Below are 22,830 nucleotides of genomic sequence, written 5' to 3' on the forward strand. Positions count from 1 at the left end.
ATTGAGAACATCTCTGTCCAAAATTATACATGAGTGTGGTTAAAACGCGTTAAAAACACTCCTTTTGTCTCATCCAAAAAAAGCGCTTGTTCTCAGTAATTAATCAGCTGTTTTTCTAGTGAATTGTACAAATTCAATTTGTACTTCTTAGTTTTTTTCCCCAAATTTTTAAATAATTAATAAATGGAATTATAATTATGTCATTTAACGATTTGCCCGATAACTGTCTTTGGAAGATCTTCGAAAATGTTCATGAGGCCAAAGATTTGATTGGATTGTCTAAAGGTAAGATTAAGATTCCGTTAAGATGATGAAATTTTAATGCTTATTTACTTTCATTGGTTCTTGAGTTTGTTCGAGATGGTCTGATTTAATTACGCCGAGATTTAATCAAGTAAAATATCTTCGTTTGATAAATGGTAAGACAATTTCTAATTGCTCGATTATGATTTTCATTAATTTGTTTCCAATTTTTTAATTTAAAGTTATTACATTACAAAATGATTACATTGATAAGAAGACATTGTGCATAAATCGTACGGATTGGAAAGATTACAACTTAATGGAATCATTTCCGAATCTTAAGGTAATTAATGAATTTTTAAATTAAGTTGACGTTGCTTTCTAATTATTTTTCAATCTGTTGATAGATTGTAGAGATTTCGTCGCCTGATCATCTTACATTTGGTAATTTCAACAAAAATCCTAAAATAAAAGGACTGATTGATCATTTTGGTTCTATTGAAGATGATTTTATTAATAAATTGGAAAACATCGAAATGTATGCTTCAGGATGTTTCGATCTCGATTATGAAAAAGTATTTCGACCTGATCAGCTGAAACAAGTTTACTGGCGCAGTTATGATTTAAATTTACCTTCATTTATTGATTATTTTCCAAATCTAAAGCGACTTCACTTGGAGCTCTTAGGAGGTGAGATTCAACTTGAAATATCTTTCGATTGTAATATTTTATATCTTTTTATGATACATATATAGAGGACCAAGTTTTTACAATGGACCGAATTTGTCTTCGTTAAAGATTCTTGAACTTAGTACAGATCTGGTCGCCGGTTTTCATTTCATGGATTTTTGTCCATCTTTGGAAAGCGCTTTCATTGGGGACTGGGCAGAGGATATTTTTGTAAATGAATCGATAAAGAATTACAATTTAGAGATTTGGTTATCGATAATGTAAGTTAATCATCGAGTGATAAATGTTTATATTTTTCTTTAATTATTTTTATTTAGAATTCAGATTTTCGTGGTACTACAAAGACTACTTTCCAAATTTCTAATTTACATCATCTTGGGATCAAATATTGATTATGATAGTAATTTAGAATTGATAATATTAAAGTTGAAAATATTGGACTTGAAAAATTTCCATGTAACTGAAATCATGATTTTCTGTCAAATTGACAATCAATTGTAATTTATTACAGTTGCAAAACCAATGTAAATTAAATACTCACGAATTTCTATGGATTCGATTTCATGAAACATTGTATAAAGAATCCATATATCTCATTGATGAATTCAAACATAATAAGTCATTGATCATTTATTGATATTTATCATTGAAGAACTTGAATTTAATTGAATCAAAGATTATTATGCAAAACAAAATACTAAAGATGAAGATTGAGAACTCATTTGATTACAATTAGAAATATTGAGATTTGTTATCGAAACATGTTGAAATGATTATTATATTGTAATAAGAATCTGATTACTACAAATATTAAATCCAATTGTCATCTTGATCAATATGATGAGATTAATGATAAATTTATTGCTAAAATTATTACAAAGTTGAAAATATTGACTTGAGAACATGTAATGTAACTGAAAATCACTGATCCAAATGTGTCAAGAGATGATCAATTGTAATCATAAAACCAATGGCTAAATTGATATGACGATTGTCTATGTTATTTCAAAACATTGTTTTTATAAAGATTTAATCCATTTTCCATATCTCATTGATGAATAAAAATCGAAACACAATGTAATAACACTCAAAAGTTATTTTTTCGCTGCTTGACAAAACAAAACACAAACACCATGTTCGTTCCATGGAAGATTGGCCCGTCCGATCATTTGAAGAACTGTTGTAATTGGATAGTCCTCAAGTCATCATTGACATCATTTATTACAATTGGATATTTATCGGATTGAAGAAAAAAACACAGTTGAAATGAAAGAAATTAATTGCAATCAAATAGAGATTTATTATGCCTCGTGAGATAACTATTGACAGTCGTCAAATAATCGACCTGAGTTCTACCTCGATCGGTCATATGAGCCACCGATTTATTTTCCACTGAAAAGTGAAAATTGAAACTTCGGCCCATGTGATTTAATTCCCAGTTTCTTTTGTATGTTTATATCTATATAAATAAATACACTCGACGTAAAAAATGCAATTGAGGTAATAGTTTTCAATCAAACTAGCAAATTCTAAACCAATTTAATTTCTGTTTTAAATATCAATCGATAAGATAATCATGAATAAATCGAGTTATAAAATAATATCATTTTCATTCGAAAATTTTAATCGAATCGTTAATAATCGGAAAGAATTCTAATATTTATTGGAATCGTTACCACATCTCGGAGAGCATCAAATTCATTTTAAAATATAAAATTGATAGTAATCAAGCTAATCAGTTGTTTCTTGGAAAATTTGACAAAATTCGTGAAATCAGCGAGGATAATCACTCACGTAATTATTACTCAATTATTATAATTTTAATCGCACGTTTTAGAATGAAAGTGAAACCAATTGAATCTTTGAAGACAAAGTTCATGAACTAACCATTGACAACATCTCTGTCCAGAATTATTCCTACGCGACCTATTAAACGCGTTAAAAACACTCCTTTTGTCTCATCCAAAAAAAGCGCTTGTTCTTAGTAATTAATCAGCTGTTTCTCGAGTAAATTTGTACTTCTTTCTCAGTTTTTTGTCCAAGTTTTAAATATTTAATAAATGGAATTATAATTATGTCATTCAATAATTTACCAGATAATTGTCTTTGGAAGATTTTCGAAAATGTTCATGAGGCCAAAGATTTGATTCGATTGTCTAAAGGTAAGATTAAGATTCCGTTGAGATGATGAAATTCTAATGCCTATTTACAATTGGTTCTTAAGTTTGTTCGAGATGGTCCGATTTAATTACGCCGAGACTTAATCAAGTAAAATATCTTCGTTTGATAAATGGTAAGACAATTTCTAATTGCTCGATTATGATTTTAATTAATTTGTTTCCAATTTTTTTCATTCAAAGATCAAAATGATTACATTGATAAGGACTCATTGTGTATAAATTATCGTACGGATTGGAAAGATTACAATTTAATGGAATCGTTTCCGAATCTTAAGGTAATTAATGAATTGATAAATTAAGTTGACGTTTTTACTGATTTTTCAATTTTTTGATAGATTATAGAGATTTCGTTGCCTGATCATCTTACATTTGGTAATTTCAACAAAAATCCTAAAATAAAAGGACTGATTGATAATTGTATTTCCATTGAAGAAGATTTTAAATTTGAAAACATCGAAATGTATTCTTCAGGATGTTTTGATCTCGATTATACAAAAGTTTTTCGACCTGATCAGCTGAAACAAGTTTACTGGCACTGTTATGATTTAAATTTACCTTCATTTATTGATTATTTTCCAAATCTGAAGCGACTTCACTTGGAGCTCTATGGAGGTGAGATTCAACTTGAAATATCTTTCGATTGTAATATGTTTTATATTTTTTACGATTTATAGAGGACCAAGTTTCTTACAATGGACCGAATTTGTCTTCGTTAAAGATTCTTGAATTTAGTTCAGATTTGGTCGCCGGTTTTCATTTCATGGATTTTTGTCCATCTTTGGAAAGCGCTTTCATTGGGGACTGGGCAGAGGATATTTTTGTAAATGAATCGATAAAGAATTACAATTTAAGAGATTTGGTTTTCGATAATGTAAGTTAATCATCGAGTGATAAATGTTTATAAGATTATTATTTTTTTCTTTAATTATTTTTATTTAGGATACAGATTTTTCGTGGTCATTACTACAAAGACTACTTTCCAAATTTCCTAATTTACATCATCTTGGGATCAGAAATATGAATGAGATTAATGATAGTAATTTAGAAGAATTGGTAAAATTATTACCAAAGTTGAAAATATTGGACTTGAGAACATGTGTTAATGTAACTGAAAAATCAGCTGATTTTCTGTCCAAATTTTGTGTCGAGAATCGATCAATTGTAATATATTACGATTGTGAAAACGAACCCACCGAATGGCCTAAATTGGTGAATACTTGCGAACCAATTTGTTATGGATTCGATTTCATGAAACATTGTTTTTATAAAGATTTCAACCATCTTCCATATCTCATTGATGAATAAAAATCGAAACACAATATAATAACACTCAAAAGTTCTTTTTCGCTGCTTGACAAAACAAAACACAAACACCATAGACGATTGGCCCGTCGATCATTTGAAGAACTGTTGTAATTGGATAGTCCTCAAGTTTTCATATGCATGAACTTTTCCATTGTAAATTTGTGTATCCATGATGATCACTAAATGAGATTTGATTGTTAAACTGAATGAAAGTGATGCTGAAACCACGACAATATAAATAGCTACAATATTAAATAGCTCTTCAACAATACGACGATCATCTCCTCTTGCTAAATTTAATTCGACGATTGATCTTTTGAAAATTAAGTTGTTTTCATCGATGAGAAAGAAAATCCCAATTTTAGATCTTACTGATGTTTCCTTTTGTCAATAACTTCGGCCATGATTATTATTATTGCTTTGAACAGTTGAACGTTTGCTACTGTTAATGTTATTATGAAAGTTTTTCGTGTTTGTGGTACACTTATTAGTTGAAGAAGATGATGAACCTCTTGGACGCCATCCAGGAGGCCATAAGGGACGCCATAGTGCTTGGGCGATGGTTGGTGCATCCGTGGGACAACAACTTGTATCACCAGTTTCCAAAATTTTGGACGGCTCTAAATCTTCACTAAATGAACGTTGATATTGACGATTATTTTCTTGTGATTGATTACAATGAATATTTGGTTGATGTTTAGAGTGTCCAATTGATGAACGACTAGTCATTGTGCATTGAGATGAGGATGAAGGTGATGATGATGATGATGATGATGATGATGATAGTGATGAGGTTGCACAAGATGATGAGGTTGATGTTTTGTAAAACTTTTCTGAACAATAAGCTGGTGAATTTTCAATAAAATATTCAATTCGATTAAAGATTGAATTAACTTTTCGAGTATCCAGTTTGACACTTTTACGATTAAAATTCTGTTACAATAAATAAGAAAATATGATGTTTGATTAGAATAATATTGATTAAGATGACTGAGAAATTGATGATAATTAACAACAAGATAAGAGAATAAAGTTGACAATTGTTTTCTTTTATGATGATCAGGTTGATGATTAAGGAAAATAAAGGTGAATGAAGGTGTAGATGGAAGGTGTAAAAGTTTTGTTGTTAAAGTTGACATTTTATCTTGAATTTTTTCTTGTCAAGATTGACATTAATTTTATTTCTTCTTATTTTCTTATTACATGTATATTAAACTTCGACCCATGTTATTTAATTTAGTATCTTTTGTGTGTCTTTGTTTTTTTATAAATAATGTTGATGGTCAAGTTTATGTTGTAAAACTTTTCTCTTGTGATGACAAAATGATGGATTTGCGAGATATAAATGGAGGAATAACAATATTCAATGGTGATGGAAATGATGACAAAAAATACTAATACATTCAAGTTGAGTCCAAGCTAAATTAACTTTTTTTCTGTCTTTATTAATCAATCACTATCACTGGAACGTCGTTTGGTTCCTCGATCTCCTTGGTCAACTTTGATGTTGATTTTATATTCCTGATCACATCCCAAATATCCATCCGACATGAAATATAAAGTATAAGAGTAATCACCAGGCGAAGGAGCAATAAAGTCCAATTTAACTGTTTGTTTTTGTGCCAAAGTTATCCTTTTGATGGAAATAAGTGAATTTGATTTTGGTTCACCAATAACAAGCCACCAACCTTCCTCTCGTTTCTATTGATTAATAAACAGAACAAAATAAAACAAAAAATTACTAACGAATCTCTTAAAACAATAAAAAGATTAAAACTTTGGATGAAGAAAAAAGTTTTAAAGAATAAACAACAATCAATTCAATTCTTTTCTGTGAAAAACAAATCAAAAACTCACCTGAGGGAAGAAAGGTGAAATTATTGGTCCAGTTAGTTCATCTTCTCTCTCCAATTGAATTACTACATTAACAGAATCTCCAGAAGATATTGAATCTTTATCTAAAACTTCAAAATTCAATTCAATGTTCGGATAACGGTTACAGAAACGAGCTACATCGGCCATCTTAGCATCGTCGAGAAGAAGAAGTTTATTCCTATCATCGTCATTTTCAATTAACATGATATCAAAAATGGATTCAACTCCTTTCTCGGTGCATCTTTTGATAATTTCAGAGGTAAAATGAGGTAATTGTTTGAGGTAAGAATCGCGATTCCAAACAGCCTGAGTAACCATTTGAGCCAATTCCATGGCAGCTAAAGCGGGACTTAGCCAACCATTTGACGAGAGGACATCAACACAAGCTTGAATGAGACGAATTGATTTAGTTAAAATATGCTCGGTGTCAGATTGAAGTTCAGCGGGTAAGGTCATTCGAGATAAGTGAGCTTGGAACAGTAGATTGGTCTTGAAATGAGGATCCGTGTATTTGGCGTTTTGAATTTTGTTTGGAACTTTAGATGAAAGTTGTCGCAAGATAATGTCTTCTTTATGTCGAATAGGAATACTTTATTTCAGTTGCTGAACTAATTATCTCAATAAGTCCTTTGATTTTGGTCTTGTTACTAAGAGATAAACTGAACAGTTCAATTGTAGAGTAATTGATGTAATAATAGGCAGAAATCATTCCCAGATTAAGAGGTGACACATCGATATCTTCTTCGATGCTGATACATTTCGATTGCTCCAAATCATTAAGCGTGTTTTCTACCAGTTCAGATAAACTATCAGAAAGATGCCGATGAGTGACACCTGTTAATCCATAATAATTAGGATTTTGAGTCATTCGTCGATACAAAAAGGTCCAAGTTAAATAATCGACTGCATCTTGTTTGTTCTCAATTGTTTTGGTAACAATTTCAGCATTTAAATGATCGTGAAGAAAATGATCAAGGTGACTTTCAACAGGTAAAGGCTCATAAAGGAACTTTTTGAAATAATCTTTTTTCGCTGCCTGACAAAACAAAACACAAACACCTTGTTCGTTTTTAAGTGGACGATTGGCCCGCCCGATCATTTGAAGAACTGTTGAAATTGGATAATCCTCATAGGCATGAACTTTTCCATTGTAAATTTGTGTATCCATGATGATCACTAAATGAGATTTGATTGTTAAACTGAATGCAAGTGATGCTGAAACCACGACAATCTGAATGGCACCAACATTAAATAGCTCTTCAACAATACGACGATCAATTTGATTGGTTCCTTCGTGAAGGAAAGCAACACCATGGACAATAATTTCTTTCAAAGTAAGATCGCTAAGTTTTTCGACGTAATGTTTCATATCCTCTCCAGAGCAATGTAAGAATCGATTGCGATTATCATCACCAGCAGTGTACATTAGAATATCAATCGCAGTGACTCTTGTTTGTTTCCTTGAAGAAACAAAAACAATCACAGGCTCGTTTGGAGAGGAATTGATGATTGATTGGTAAACGGGCTTGGACATGGACATGAGACGAGTGGCATTATGTGTTTGATTGAAACCACGAATATGCAGTTCGAGTGGAGTTGGTCGGATGTTTGGATGAAAATTAAAAGTAGCAGATTTACATCCGAGCCATTCAGCAACATCACGAGCGTTGGTTAGAGATGATGAAAGTGCTACAATACGAATCGGTTTTTCTATCTGCGATGAAATATATCGAGTTCGAGAACAAACAACTTCCAAAATTGGTCCGTCATCTCCTCCTACTAAATGAAGTTCATCAACGATGAAAAGATTGATATTTTGTACATTTTTACGTTGTTTCCATCGACGAGAAAGAATATCCCAATTTTCGGGTGTACTGATTATGATGTTTCCTTTGGCCAATAACTTGAGATCAGCGGCCGTTTCACCGGTGAGCATAACCACATTTTTATTAAGCAATTTACCAAATCTCTGTTTCCAATTAGCAAAGACTATCTCGGCGAGTTCATGTTTCGGTGTGACATAGACAACTCGTCCGTCTGAGTTGTTAGAAAATAATCTGAGCATCGCAAACTCGGCACAAACAGTTTTACCTGAACCAGTTGGAGCACCAATGAAAACATTGTCATCATTTTTATTGTACAAAGCATCGAAAACTTGAGTTTGTATTGGGTTGAAGTACTCATCTTTGTACAACGATTTGTATGCAGGAAATTTGTCGAAAGCTTCGGAAACTTTCTTGGGTTGAAGGTCAAGTAAAGCTGTTGGTGGTAAGTATTTCTCTGGAAGAAGTGTATGTCTAAAGGAGATTGGAAAAACTGTTTCGGAGTTTAACCAACGATCTGAAACAACTCGAATAAAATAATGAGGTGGTAATGGTTCAGTGAGAGGAACGAAAAATTTGACAATGTGATCATCTTGGGCAAACTTTTGTTTTAAAAGGAAAAACTCGTGATGTAAGATTATCTCTTGGTCAACATCTTCAATGAGAATCCAGAATCCTTCTGATTTACCATGATACTTAACATCCCATTGAAAATCTGGAGTAATTGTTAACTCTACTTTTAAAGTTGCTCGAGTTATTGGTTGAATATGAACAGTCAAGTCTAGTTTAGGGAAACGATGAACATGATGATGGACAAGCTTCCCGTTCTTTGGGTTTCTTAACAATTCACCAATTTCATTAGGCCCAAGGTCATAGAAACGTTCCCATGGAAAGTTCTTTTTCTCCAATTTTTTTATCGCATCGTCAGGAATCTTCTTGAACTGTCTTAAAGGTGACATTGAGAGCCACATTCGTTTGTCTATCATCTCACACAAAGAGAGAGTTTTATCGGCCAGTTGAGCCCAACCACGATGAAGGACAATCTCATGAATGGCTCTCATTAGTCGAGCAGCACTTTGAGAGATATAAACCATGTCCGCCATTAGGGCAAGTCCTTCAAGTCGAAGTTGTGAAATATAAGCCTGAAGAAGGACATTCACTTTAGCACTTGGCTCTTCGATACTTTCTTTGACTGGAATTGGAACTCTTTCAATTAATTTCTGCAATTCGAGTTTTTCCTCTTCTCTGATGGTAATGTTTCTAAATTCGCCAGACAATGAGAAGACACGAAAGAGCTCAATCTCACTGAGCGTCGGTTTTAATAGTTGATTATAAGTGGCCATCGTTTGATGAGTACAGTAGAAGTGACTTGCTATTCGACCTAATTCAGTTCCTTGGAAGTAACCACGATTTCGATCAAATTTAACTAACCCACTTTTATCAAGCAGGGATCCAGCAGTAAATACTAGACTGGATAAATGTCGTTGTAGAGTTGGGTCCTCACTTACATCATCCCCACTGATACCATAAAGAGATGGATTTTTTAACATTCGTATGTACAAATAAGAGTAGCCAAGCCATTTATTTGCTTCTTTGATACTCCGAATGTTACCTAAAGTGATCTCGGCGTTGAGTAGGTCAGGTAATTTTGAAACCATTTGACTTTCAATTGGTAGTTGTTGATTTAGAAGAGACAAATAGTATTGAAGTTCACTGTGTTGAGTGATCAGAATACCTACTCCTTCGGAACCATATTGAGGTCGACCGGCTCGACCGAGCATCTGAAGTACATCAAGGGCTCCAAGTTCAGCCCATCTTCCTTTATCAGGATTGTAAATTTGAGTTCCTTTGATGATCACAGTGTGAGCTGGTAGATTGACACCCCAAGCAAGAGTTGCTGTTGATACGAGAACTTTAATATGACCTTTACCAAATAAATATTCGACCAGGACACGGTCACTTGTACACATACCAGCATGATGGATGCCGAAACCATGACGTAAGAGGTCTTTCAGTTCAAGATTTTTAACTTTATCGGCTCCTTCTTTTAAGGTTTTCAAGGAAGCTGAACCATCTTCGAGAAATATGTGCAATTTATCATTATCATAAAACATATCTTTCAAAGATCGAGCTGTTTTACCAGTTTCTTTTCTCGAGTGAACAAAAATTAGAACTTGATTTTTACCCGCTTGTTCTTCCACCTTTTTATAAAGGATTTCGTTCATTAATTGGTATCTCTTTATTGCCTTCTTTTCAGTGATACCAATAAACTGTTGCTTAAGTGGAACAGGACGGAAACTGTTGTCGAAATAGTGAAGTCCTGTCTTTCGATTGACTCCTAGAAATTCAGCAACATCCTCATAATTGGGAAGAGTAGCACTTAGGCCCACAATTCTGATTGTATCCTGAGAGGTCTCTTGATTTCTCAACGGCATTCTGATACGGGCGACCAAAGTTTCAATAATTGGACCTCGATCATCGTGTAGTAAATGAACTTCATCGAAAATAATAAGACGAACAATTTGTGTGAAACTACGTTCACCGCCTTTTCTCGTGATAATATCCCATTTTTCTGGTGTACATACAATTATCTGAGTCTCGTTTATTTGTTCACGACTCAGTTGATGATCTCCAGTTAATTCGGCCACTTTAATACCATAAGATTCTAACCGGTCACTGAAATTTCGAACCATCTCTTGTACCAATGATCTCATCGGTGCAACATAGATACACTTGAAATCGTCTACGTTAATAGTTCCATCGGGATTCACATGTTTACCAATCTCTCTCAACATACACAAAAGAGCGACATTTGTTTTACCAGCTCCAGTAGGAGCACAAATCAACAAGTTTTCATCTCGTTCCATGGCAGAGGAGTAGACTCTTGATTGAATTCGATTAAGGTGCTTCAATTTAATGAAAGCTGGTCGGGCATAATCAGGTAATTTATCAATATGCATAAGATGCTAGAAGAGAGAAAACAAAAATGTTAATTTAAAAGTTAAGAAAACTCAACATGAAGATTGAAATCTCAATATTCGAAACCTTTTGATCTTCTTCTTAATATTACCGAATATATTGTGATTCAATATATTTGGGGTAAGCACGAAGATAAATGATTAAGAATTTTGAATAATCTACTCACCTCATTTTCACCGAAAGGTTTTGGGTTGAGAGATGGAACATGAATCTCTTCATAACCTTTTTCTGTTTTTCTGAATGAACCTTCTGGTAATTGACACCGTTTATTAGCCATAAAATGAGATCCTTGGGTGAATGCAAGATCTTCAAGGTTTAGCATTTTGACTTTCGAAAGTGGGTTTTTAGTTTCTTTGTCTATTTCGATGTCAGGAACTTTTTCTCGGCTAGTTGTTCGTTTCTCTCCTTGATCTACTTTACCTGAATCAATTTTCTCGCCAGTACTTTCCAACATGGATAGGTAAGACTTCAATTCGGGATCTGAGGCCATTCGTAATCGGAGTCTCGCTTTTTCGTCAGCACTTTGAGAAGAAGCAAGTAAAGTACAATAAAGAATCTTTTGACGATTTTGACGAAGAAGTTTGATGAAATCAAACGAATTAAAATCTAAAAGCCTAACTAATTTATTTTCAGCATCTCGATCATCTGAAGCTGTTTTTAAAATATCCATAACCTCAGCTGCTTTCTTTTTGGCCTCAACTGGATCTTTATAACTTTTGTTTAGGTTTCGTTGAAGCCAATAAGCATCGATTTGTATTGGATGTAAAAATTCAGTCGGTTTAACGACAGGAGCTGAACTTTTCCTACCAGTAGAAGTGTTAAGGTAGGTTGCTTGAAGAGTATCACCTTCACCTGTCTCTTCACCTTCATCGCCATCATCATCTTCACTGTCGTCTATAACTCCATCGATATCTTCCTCTTCTTCGTCGTTCTCTTCAAGCTGTACGTTGACACCAATAGCGTCTATATCCTGTTCAGTTGCATTATTTGATTCATCAAGTTTAAAGTCAGTTATTTTACGGCTTAAATTAAATAAAATATTAAACTGCTCTGAAGAAAGCTTACCAAGTAAATCACAAATTTCTTTCTGTTTGAGTTTCTCCGTCTTTTCGCTTTTCAAAGAAGCCAATACTTCATCAGCAGCACCACCCAATACATCTCTAGGTTGATCTCCTAAAATATCATGGATGAACTTCAACAAGGCCTCTAAGGTTTGCCTTGTCTCTGGGGTCTTGGGAGTATATGACATTCCCATTCCTTCAAGATCACTGACAATACTATAGCTAAAAGATGAGCCCATATCATACACCGAAGATTTAGCCTTTTTCTTCCGTTTTCTATCCTCTTCTTCCTTACTAACAGAGGGTTTAGACCTTTGATTTTTATCTCCCATTCTTGATCCTCCAAGTTTACCAGAAAGAGAGCTAACTACACCAGTAGCCTCATCTCTAGGTCTTTTCTCACTAAGCCTTGTATCAGCTTGAAGAACCAAATTAGAATTCTGATAAGAAAAAAAAACAAAAGAAAACAAAAAATTATTAAGAAACAATAACATTAAAATCAAATAAAAAAAATAAAAGGAAAGAAATGAAAAACTTACCGTTTTGTACCCATATTGTTGAATACGAGCTGCCTCATCGGCCATGATTACTATTGATTATTCACTGGAAACAACAGAGTGACAAACAACAATTATGATGTGGTCATAATAGACGATAGATCCAAATGAATTAAGACACAAAAAGAAAAATAATCAATTAAATCAGTAGAAATTAAACAACAAAATGATAAAAGACAAAGCCAAGCGAGAGAATTTCAAGTCTTGAACTAATCCTATAAGAGCAAAGAGTAATAAGTAGCTACTCGTACAACTATGGATTCGATATTATCAGGTGTGAATACCCGATAATATCGAATCTTGGTAAGGCTCAAGATACAGTGAGACCTCTCATATTTGGTCAACAAAATTGGTTCGTAAACAATTAATGTGATTGTTCAAAATAAGAATGAAAAGTATTAACCTGTGTGGAAAAAGTTATTGAACTTTTGCTAAAATCGTAAAATTTTAAAAACGAACTGTAAAAATACGAAAATTATTGGAATTATTGTTAATTAACCAATTTATCGATGAAAAAATCTCAATTAGTCAATCAGTTCGGACAATGATGAAATGTATCAATTTTGAGAACAAACAACTTCCAGAATTAGTCCGTCATCTTCTCCTGTTAAATGTAATTCGATGATTGATATTTTGTACATTTTACGTTGTTTTCATCGACGGGAAAGAAAATCCCAATTTTCGAGCGCACTGATGTTTCCTTTTGTTAATAACTTCGGTCATGATTACTATTAACTGGAAACAACTAAATTACAAACAAAAATTATAATGTGATCGTAATAGAAGTTAGGTCCAAACGAAATAAGATAAAACGAAGAACAAGCACAATTTCATCAATTAAATCACTATAACAATCAAAAAGAAAAGTTTCTTGAAGAAACTACAGATTCGTCGTATTTTTCTTCGGCAGCCAAGAGATGGCGTTCGAAAGAATTTTGGGTCAACCGCGAGTTTTTAAAATCGACATATGAGTAAATGTGACATTTTATTTTCTTCACTAATTGTGGTTAAAAAAGATAAAATGGTAAATTGTTTTGTTCTTTATTATTTCAATTCTTATTTCAAACTAATTTTTGTTCTTTTTCTTCTTTGGTTGATCTTTTTTCTAGTTTCAGGTAATTCACCGAGAGGAACAAGCTCACGACGGACCAATTTGGAGTCTTGGAATCAGCAAAGGATCAAAGGAAAACAATAACAATGAGAATCAATTTATTGTAACCGGTAGTGTCGATGATACTGTTAAAGCCTGGCAATGGTTTGTAATTAGTTAATTGTGTTCTCTATGAATCAGTGAAATTCTTTTCTGTTTAGTGCTTGCAAACTCTTTATTACTTTGTCCTCATTTTCTTTTCTAATTTTGTTCTCTTTTCTTTTGCTTCCCCTCTTTTCTTTTCTCAGGGTTGATGATACGTTCGCATTGAAATATATCTTTGAAGGACACGCTTTGGGTGTCATGTCGATCGATATTAACAATGAAGGTAATATCGCCGCTTCCGCTTCACTTGATAGTCATATTAGACTTTGGGATCTCATTTCTGGTAATCAAGTTCAATGTATTGACGCTGGACCAGTTGACTCATGGACAATTTGTTTCTCACCTGATTCTAAACTTGTTGCCACTGGTTGTAACTCTAAGGTCAATATGTTTTCCAGTGAAACGGGTAAATTGGTCACCACCATTGATACTAGCGGTAAATTTACCCTCGCCCTTGCATTTAGTCCCGATGGTAAGACAATCGCCACCGGTGCCATTGATGGGATGATACAAATCTTTGATATTGAATCTAAAATGGTCATCAACACATTAGAACCTCATGCGATGCCTGTTAGATCAATCGCCTTTTCGCCCGATGGTAAATATTTGGCCTCCGCTTCCGATGATTATAACATCAAAATTTTCGAGGTTGACAAAGCAGATCCAATATCAACCCTTTCAGGTCACGGATCGTGGGTGTTAAATGTCACCTTTTCTCCGGATGGAAAACATTTCGCTTCAAGGTGAGCGTTTGTTTCGTGTTAATTGTTTACGAGATTTTCCGTTCCAGGTGATTTTTTATTTTCTATTCTTTTCTATTATTCTATTCTCTTTTTTTCTTCTAGTTCTTCAGACAAAACGGTCAAAATCTGGGAATTGGGTAATAAGGAAGCTCTTCACACTTTCTCTGAACATAAAGATCAAGTTTCGTGCTGCCGTTACAACGCCGATGGAACCAGATTAGTCTCCGTTTCTTTTGACCACAATATTAGCGTTTTCTCCGTTTAATTGTTTAATTGATTCCATTTCTTACTTTTTAAAAAAACAACATTCATTTCCTGATGTAATCTCAATGGAAGGAACTCATTTTTTTCAATTCAATTAAATTTTTAATCAAATTTAATTTCATAAAGAAAAACCTTAAATGTTTAGTTAATATGTGTGATTTTACAATCAGAAGAATTTGTTAGCAAATTTTTTTTATTTCGTTTTTTGTTTTTAATCCATAAGTCTTACAGTTGACTATCAACTTGGGTTGTTAGTGAATTGACATGATGACAGACCTTTAAATTAGCTTGATTCATGTAAATAAATTTTTATTTCTTCATGAATCTAAACAGAGTTGAAGAGGTTGACCACAAAATATATTGGTTGACCAAACGCAAAATCCTAAAAGAGAGAGAGAGTGTGTGTGTGTGTACAGTCGACATTTCAATATAACAACTTAAGTGGATAGTCAATTGTAAGTTGAAGTCTAATAGGGCTTCTTTCTAAACGAACAGCCATCCTTTAATCGAGCTTTACCTCCAGTAGATGTACATAAAACTGTAGCGCAACCCTTACACTGTACAGCAGTTTGAGCGTGGCTAAAAACAGTTGTAATAGTCCAGCAACCTTGAAAATGGTACCAAAGATGAAGTCAAATCAAAGCACCAAGATTGTGTCATGAAAAGAGAATAAAAAAGAAAAACATAATTAGAAACTTAATTCAAGGTGAGTAAATATCATTAAAGATAAAAATTCATGATTCAGGTTAGATAAGAGCTCAAACGTTTCTCATGTGAGATGATAGAGTCAAACCAAACTGAATCAGGCAAAAAAAAGACTGAATCAACACAATAACTTACCAGGGCATTTAACATCCATAAAATAAGAATTAGGGTGTTGAACTAATCGCTTAAGTTTACATTTCCTTCTTTCTTCATCTGGACTTGGATGTAGTAAATCTCTTGCTAACTGTAAACATAGAAAAAAAAAACCAACAATTAGAATCTCTAAAACAAACAACAAAAACTAAAACACATCGATGACCAGGACAAGAAAACACTGATAATATTAACCGACTAACACACAATCAAGAAAAAAAAATACAACCACATCGTAGAGATAGAGAAATGGTGGTCAATGTGAGAGAGAAAGAGACTTGGGAGAGAAAGTAAATTCCATCAGTAGAAATACTTACAGGCATTTTTAAAGATTACTAATTTTACACCAATGGTTTTAACACCGAAATTACAAATAAATAAGCTTGATTAACTTAACAACAAATTGAATAGAAATAAAATAATCAAATTCAATTTAAATTACATTAAACAACTTGTCCAGCTAAACCACAGCTTGAGAAAAAAATGCGAAACATCAATCGGTTTTCTCTTGCTAAAGGTAAACTTCCTTTTCCGTTTCGTTTCCATGGAAACCGGAGAAGCTCCACCTATGAGAAGTTCATTTTCCGCCAAGTTCGAAATGAAAGAGAAAATTTTGTTTTCCACTTGGTGTTTATTTCCATTCAACAGATGGAGCCACTTTGCTAGAATATAAAGGCGGTTCTTGATTCCACTTTGACAGTTTTCCACTTGCAACTAACGTTACATGTTCAACATTTATTTTTCTGTTATTTTACCAACAACAACAATCAAACTTTTTTTTCCCTGTTGTTGATTGTGAATGTTTGTGATTTTCCAGTCGCCATCATTATCATTATATTCACCACATAATCTTCATCATCAACAATTATTAACTTCAATTTGCAGTTTAAATCATTTAAATCAAATCCGTTATTAGTTTAATCTATTTTTCCTTTTTTTTCTGTTTGCTCTCTCACTCACTTTTTTCTCCTTCTATTCTCTCGTTCACTTCATCTTGTTAACTCTTTTTCCATTGTTATAATTAAGAGTTTTTTTTATTCTATTCTCTTTTTTCTTCTCATTTGAAATTTTTGTGTATTTTATTTGATTGTTTTTGTGTATCTTTTTTTTGTGAGACTTTTTCTTCCTCAAATTGTTCTGTTTTTTTCTCTTTCCCATTTTTGTTTCCCTGTTTCTCGCTCTCTCTCTCTCTCTTTTTCTCTCTTATAGGTTTTGTTTTTATTTCTCTCTGTGTATCGTTAGTGAATTTCTCTTGTTTTTTATTTTGTTTATTCTCTTCTACTAATAACTCATCACCTTGTTGGTTAATTTCTCCATCATTTCCACCTTTTTTTACCTCTAACTTTTTTTCTACTCTTGCTCTCTCTCTCTCTCTCTTCCCGTGTGTCTTTTTTGTGAGTGTTTTTATCCAACGTTTGACAAACCTTTTTGTTTTGTTCGTGTAAAAGTATCATGATGAAACAAGGATCACTTCTACGATGGAGTAGTTCCAATGGAGGTAATAAATGGACCAAAAATCATGGTAAACCCAATTGGATTCATCCACCAGACGCACTTCAACACGGCCATGTTGCCTATCTTGTCAAAGTATGTCAATTGAATATCTCTCTCTCTCATTTACCACCAGTGTTCATCTCTCATGTCCATGAGCCTACACATAAATAAGAAAATTGTGTGAAAATTTTCGTCTGTGATTTGCAACTTGATTAACATTTCATTTTTATTCTTTTTGCTTTGGTAAAATTATTTTTTTTTATTCACTTCTACTCTATTAGTTTTTAGGTAAAACGGAAGTTGACCAACCCAAAGGTATTGATGTTGTTAAAGAGGGAATTCGTAAGATGAAATTTAGTCAACACTTACGTCGAGCAGAAGGAACGAAAACACCCAAGGTCGAGTTAACAATTTCAGTGGATGGAGTTGCCATTCAAGATCCAAAGAGCAAAAAAATTTCTTTCCAATATCCTCTTCATCGAATTTCTTACTGTGCTGATGATAAATCGGATCCTAAATTTTTCAGTTTCATCGCAAAAGAGGCTGATTCAAATCGTCACAGTTGTTTTGTTTTCGTTTCTGATAAACTTTCCGAAGAGATTACCCTAACCATTGGTCAAGCATTCGAGTTGGCCTATCGTAGATTCCTTGAGACTTCTGGTCGAGATTTGGAAATGCGTAAACAAATTATGGTTCTTCATAAAAAAGTCCAAGAACTAGAAGCTGAAAATAGATCGCTCAAGAATCGCCTTACAAACTACGAAAATAAATCAGCGTCATCGATCAAATCTTCTACCTCTGGTCGCTCCTCTATTTTAACGAATGGCTCTGAGATTATCAATACCAAACTTCAACCTCTGCAACCACCTCCACCTCCAGTCCAAAGGTTTGCTAATCGAAGTCATCATCTACAACCAACTGTTAGTTTGTTAGATATTGACGATCAACCAATTGTTGGTCGTAAGTTAGAAAATTTAAGCCTCGATGATCAAAAGTTTGATCCAAGGTCATTTGATGAATCAAACACAGCGACGTCAACAACAACAACAACAACAGCCTTAATTGGCTCACCTTTATCTTCGTCATCAACAAATTCATCTTCATCCAATTCATCTGTATCATCCTCATCATCGTCTCCACCCTTATCAATGATCACGACACCGAATCAACCAGCAGCAGTGTCAACGTTATCATCATCATCTGCGTCAACAACCACAACAATGACAACGATAACCAGTAACGGTCCAATAAATAGTTATCAAGGTAACGGTCATGCCAATAACCTGACTCACACCAATGGAATAGACAACGGACATAATCAAGATACGAATGAAGATAAAGATATTTTCGGATTTGAACCATTTGACCCGGAAACGAATAAAATCAATGATCCATTTGGAATGGAATCCTTTGAGGCTAAACAATTGGAACAAGCAATCGGCGATATTGACAAGAAACTTGCTGAAATGAGAGTATGTGTTTTACTAAAACTCATTTTGTTCCCTTTTCTTTTTCTCTACAACCATCACCTCTACAACCACCGCCATCATCATCATCATCATCATCTTTTTTCTGCCACTTTTTTTCTTCCTGTTTTCTGACTGCTCATCACTTCCCTACCATTCTTGTTCACACTCAGCTTATCTTCAGCTCCCTCTCTTTCTCTCTCTTTCTCTCTTTCCATTTCTCATACTTGTTTCATCTTTTGTTCAGAACATTTTTCTCATACTTACATTCATTTCAAGACATGAACCACAACACCAACGAGCTCATAAAAGTTCAAGTAACACGAAAAGATACAAAAACGATAATATTAATACTTTGATAATACACGATGGTACATCAATTAGCAGTACAATTTAGAAAAGGAGGAAAAATTTTCTTTCAAAATGATTAAGTATCATCACACAATTTGTGCTTTACAACTGTCATACCAACAACAAACAACAATTTACTAACGATGTTAAACCAAAGGCTTAACCATTAACAATTAGTAGTATTGTTGTTAAAATTTATTCATCATCATCATGTATTATCATTGTGCACAATTATATTATGTCTTTCAAGTGAAATTAGCTGTGAACCATCACCAAACCGGACTTGAATCTTTTCTTTTTATATTATTTATTTATCATCCATTTGGGTTCTCCCTTTTTTCTACCTGTGCCAGGTCAAATTGAATGTAACTCATAACCAATTGCACCGCAGGTTAAGCATTAGAATCAAGTTCCGGTGAAAATTTTAGGTTATATTGTACACAGAAAAGTATTGAGAAAAGTTTCCCAACAAGAGCAGATTAACCTTCCCATTAAGTGCGCTGTCGACTTGAAAGAGTTTATCTTTTTTTCAGAACAAACCATTTAATCTTAGACTTGACGCATCATTTCCCCACCCACCCTCCTGATACCCTCTTTACCCACTCTGTAATTGATGAGAGAGAGAGAGAGAGAGAAACGTAAAGAACTACAATTTAAAACCAGTAATCATCAATGTTTTTTTCTTCATCATTTAAAAACTTCAATCATCACATCAATAGTTACGTCATCGATTAGCGATGATCACTTTTAACGATTATGATGATGATCATGGTGATGATGATGATGATATTGGTAATGATATTGAATTTAATGGACTAATAATTTTTTCATTTTTTTTCTTTATTATTATTCTCAGGATGGATTTAGTCGTGGATTATCATTTGGATACGTTGATTTCTCTATGGAAACTTTGACAAATACTTGAGATTATGATTTCGTTTATGATTCAAATCGTTAATCAACAAAAAGCTACTACTATTTGTTTAAGAGTTTTTTTTGCCGTCTAATCAAATGCTAACAATTTATTAGCCATGCATGATAATTAAATGTTGAACCTTGTAACACAAATTGATTGTCAATATGTATACGTAATCAATTAATGACTGTGAATTCCCAATGTAACTTTTTTTTACAAGTTGTTATCAAATTTTTACTATCGATTATCATGATTAACTGATGATTAATAGAAATATAATAATTCAATTAATCAAACTCAAATTTTTATTATAATAAACTGAATTGCAAAGTTGATTTAATCACAATGAACAATTATTTACTTTAAATGGGCAAAATTAATTGATAATTAACAAGGACGATTGTAGTAATTGTTTTTGAAAAGATAAAAAAATTTCTACAATCAGGAAGCTAATTAAATACATTTGTTCAAACAAATGATTAAGATAATTACAACTGCGTTAATTAGTTAACATATTTCAAATCAACTAATCAACTATTCAAATTAAGGTTGAATCTCAAACTTTACTGGTTTAAAGTTCAAAGACAATTGAATCAAGTTTTTTGTTGTCTCGTAGTTAAGTTAATTGTTAGACTGATTATCTAATTGATTAACTACAAGATTGGAGAGAGAGGAGAAAAAAGTTCACAATTACAATCAAATCAATTTGACAATTAACTTGTAACCCAAAAACAAACCAGAAAAAAAGTTAACTCAACGATCTTGTAACTCCATCTGTTAGAATTGAATTGTAACTTTTAAGTTGATTTAATTGTTGTTGAATTGATAATTACAATCAAATTGTAACTCAACTGACAAGGTAAATATGAATTAATTGAGTACTTGATGATTTTGATCACGAAAAGTTATCCTATTGTTTTTAACTGGAAAAAGTTGATTTACTTAATTTCCAGAAACTCCCAATTATTATTATCATCTAATCTGATTTAAGATTTTGTTTCAAGATCAACGAGTTTGATCAACAATTAACTTGGAAGTTTAAATTGTTCGATTTTTTCGTGATCAAGTGTAGATTCGTGTAGAATTGTAATTAGTTGTTTGTTTGTTATTTTCTATCTTGAGTTATCTTTTTAGTTGATACATATTAGAATTTACAATTTTTGTAAAATTTGAGAAAAACTTTTCTTTCAACTGTTGGAATAATTAAACATTCAAATTAGTTTATTTATCTGATTTAATTTAATTAATATTCTAATACTTTTTACAAAAACTATACATTAATTGTTAACAAAATTGTTTTCAACAGTTTATACACAAGTTTTACATTTAATTGATTTAGGGTTCGATTAGGTGATCGCTTTTTAAGCCCAACCCCAACCATGGCCATGATCGTGCCCATGTCCATGCCCATGGCCATGGCTACACTTTTTGCCGTGTCCATGACCATGTCCACTGTGTCCCCAACCCCATCCATGATCATCTCCATGACCACCATGATGCCCCCATCCCCAACCATGATCGTGTCCGTGTCCATGCCCATGGCCTCCATGTCCCCAACCATGATCATGGCTGCACTTCTTACCATGTCCATGTCCATGACCGTGTCCACTGTGTCCCCATCCCCAGCCGTGATCATGTCCATGTCCATGTCCATGGCCACCAGAATGTCCCCATCCCCAACCATGGTGACCTGAATCATGACCCCATCCATGACCTGAAAAAATAATACAACAGATTAAACTTGAAGCTCTTGTTTATCATTCGACTCTCATCCAATTCCACATTCAATCAACATGATTGAATAAAAACAGTTCGATTTCAATAGAAATTTCATCAAACGAATTGAAATGAACAAATTGAATCGAAATGTCAATTACGCACCATGACCTCCGTGTCCATGATCCCAGCCCCATCCATGTCCATGTCCATGTCCGTGCTCTTTACATTTCTTATCATGATGACCCCAACCGTGACCCCAACCATCCTGAAAAGTTAATCATCAACAAAATCAGATGAATAATAATAAATATCATTAGAGAGATAAAATTTCACTTTCAATCATTTCGATAATTTTTCATTTTGTTAAACACAATTTTCTGTTTAAATTTACTCTTGAATTTCAGGTTATCATTAATTTTCACTGATAACAATCAACATGTGACAATTAATTGTTATAATTATCACTCACCTGAGGTATGATATCCATTTTCATTAATTCAACAAATGATTCAGATTGATGAGTCTCTGAAGCTGATAAACTTTTATCCTTGTTAATTGTTGACTCGGTTGAGTAAATTAAATGGCAAAATTGAAGCACAACTAAAGTTATTATCGTTACTTTCATGATTGATTGATTGTTGAGATTATTAGTTAATCAAATCCAGTTTATAATCCAATATATAAATCGATTATCACTCACTAATCAATTGTTGTTGTTTACACTTATTAATCCGATATTAAACTAAATCAAACAATCAAATGGACTCAACTTATATGAGGAACTTAATTGTCGTTAAATTTGATTACCGGTTGGGTACTAATTGTGGGTGGATTTTAATCAGCCTGATGAAAAGTGAAACCTTCCCCTTAATTGTTAAATCAAATTAAACTGATTAATTAATCAAGGTATTTGTATGAGCAAAAAAAAAGTTTCAAATCAAGTAATCAAATGATGAACCGCAAGTTAATTGTGAGCCCAAGTCAAATACAAGGTGAAATTAGTTTAATTGTTTTGGTCCAAACTAATTAATTAATTAGATTGTTAATCTAT

General features: G+C 33.1%; 6 protein-coding genes across 9 annotated transcripts; 3 read left to right on the top strand and 3 right to left on the bottom strand.

The window, feature by feature from the left end:
- The first annotated feature begins 133 nt into the window (after positions 1–133).
- Positions 134–5,070, top strand: LOC128388995 (uncharacterized). 4 transcript variants are annotated; one of them, XM_053348493.1, is made up of 7 exons: positions 134–285; positions 351–419; positions 486–586; positions 651–687; positions 748–933; positions 3,788–3,984; positions 4,053–5,070. In XM_053348493.1, the coding sequence occupies exons 1-7, from the start codon at positions 198–200 to the stop codon at positions 4,416–4,418; spliced, it is 1,044 nt and encodes a 347-aa protein (XP_053204468.1). In that variant the 5' UTR covers positions 134–197; the 3' UTR covers positions 4,419–5,070. The 4 variants fall into 4 exon arrangements, with proteins under 4 accessions (XP_053204468.1, XP_053204463.1, XP_053204465.1 ...); XM_053348488.1 differs by having other exon boundaries at positions 651–933; XM_053348490.1 differs by lacking the exons at positions 351–419; positions 486–586; positions 651–687; positions 748–933 and adding exons at positions 3,158–3,226; positions 3,294–3,388; positions 3,449–3,725.
- Positions 5,071–5,688: 618 nt separating this feature from the next.
- Positions 5,689–12,917, bottom strand: LOC128388990 (U5 small nuclear ribonucleoprotein 200 kDa helicase-like). Its single transcript, XM_053348483.1, is given in 5 exon segments — positions 5,689–6,119; positions 6,276–6,885; positions 6,887–11,082; positions 11,262–12,596; positions 12,696–12,917. Coding segments are annotated over 5 exon segments (6,438 nt in total). The 5' UTR covers positions 12,741–12,917; the 3' UTR covers positions 5,689–5,867.
- A 716-nt stretch (positions 12,918–13,633) lies between these two features.
- Positions 13,634–15,113, top strand: LOC128388917 (SKI8 subunit of superkiller complex protein-like). The gene is made up of 4 exons (XM_053348385.1): positions 13,634–13,737; positions 13,823–13,968; positions 14,112–14,711; positions 14,814–15,113. The coding sequence occupies exons 1-4, from the start codon at positions 13,681–13,683 to the stop codon at positions 14,974–14,976; spliced, it is 966 nt and encodes a 321-aa protein (XP_053204360.1). The 5' UTR covers positions 13,634–13,680; the 3' UTR covers positions 14,977–15,113.
- A 37-nt stretch (positions 15,114–15,150) lies between these two features.
- LOC128388918 (40S ribosomal protein S27-like) lies at positions 15,151–16,327 on the bottom strand. The gene is made up of 3 exons (XM_053348387.1): positions 16,151–16,327; positions 15,816–15,924; positions 15,151–15,582 (listed from the first exon to the last, which is right to left on the bottom strand). The coding sequence occupies exons 1-3, from the start codon at positions 16,154–16,156 to the stop codon at positions 15,443–15,445; spliced, it is 255 nt and encodes an 84-aa protein (XP_053204362.1). The 5' UTR covers positions 16,157–16,327; the 3' UTR covers positions 15,151–15,442.
- Positions 16,328–16,531: 204 nt separating this feature from the next.
- Positions 16,532–20,395, top strand: LOC128388916 (PTB domain-containing engulfment adapter protein 1-like). The gene is made up of 3 exons (XM_053348384.1): positions 16,532–17,420; positions 17,609–18,799; positions 20,001–20,395. Exons 1-3 carry the CDS (start codon positions 17,286–17,288, stop codon positions 20,067–20,069), a joined length of 1,395 nt encoding a protein of 464 aa, XP_053204359.1. The 5' UTR covers positions 16,532–17,285; the 3' UTR covers positions 20,070–20,395.
- Positions 20,396–21,276: 881 nt separating this feature from the next.
- Positions 21,277–22,778, bottom strand: LOC128388905 (uncharacterized). Its single transcript, XM_053348373.1, has 3 exons — positions 22,249–22,778; positions 21,942–22,044; positions 21,277–21,774 (listed from the first exon to the last, which is right to left on the bottom strand). Exons 1-3 carry the CDS (start codon positions 22,402–22,404, stop codon positions 21,422–21,424), a joined length of 612 nt encoding a protein of 203 aa, XP_053204348.1. The 5' UTR covers positions 22,405–22,778; the 3' UTR covers positions 21,277–21,421.
- Positions 22,779–22,830: the final 52 nt, after the last annotated feature.

The sequence above is a fragment of the Panonychus citri genome, unplaced genomic scaffold (assembly GCF_014898815.1).
Source record: "Panonychus citri isolate SS breed McGregor unplaced genomic scaffold, ASM1489881v1 Contig00104, whole genome shotgun sequence".
Taxonomy (NCBI): domain Eukaryota; kingdom Metazoa; phylum Arthropoda; class Arachnida; order Trombidiformes; family Tetranychidae; genus Panonychus; species Panonychus citri.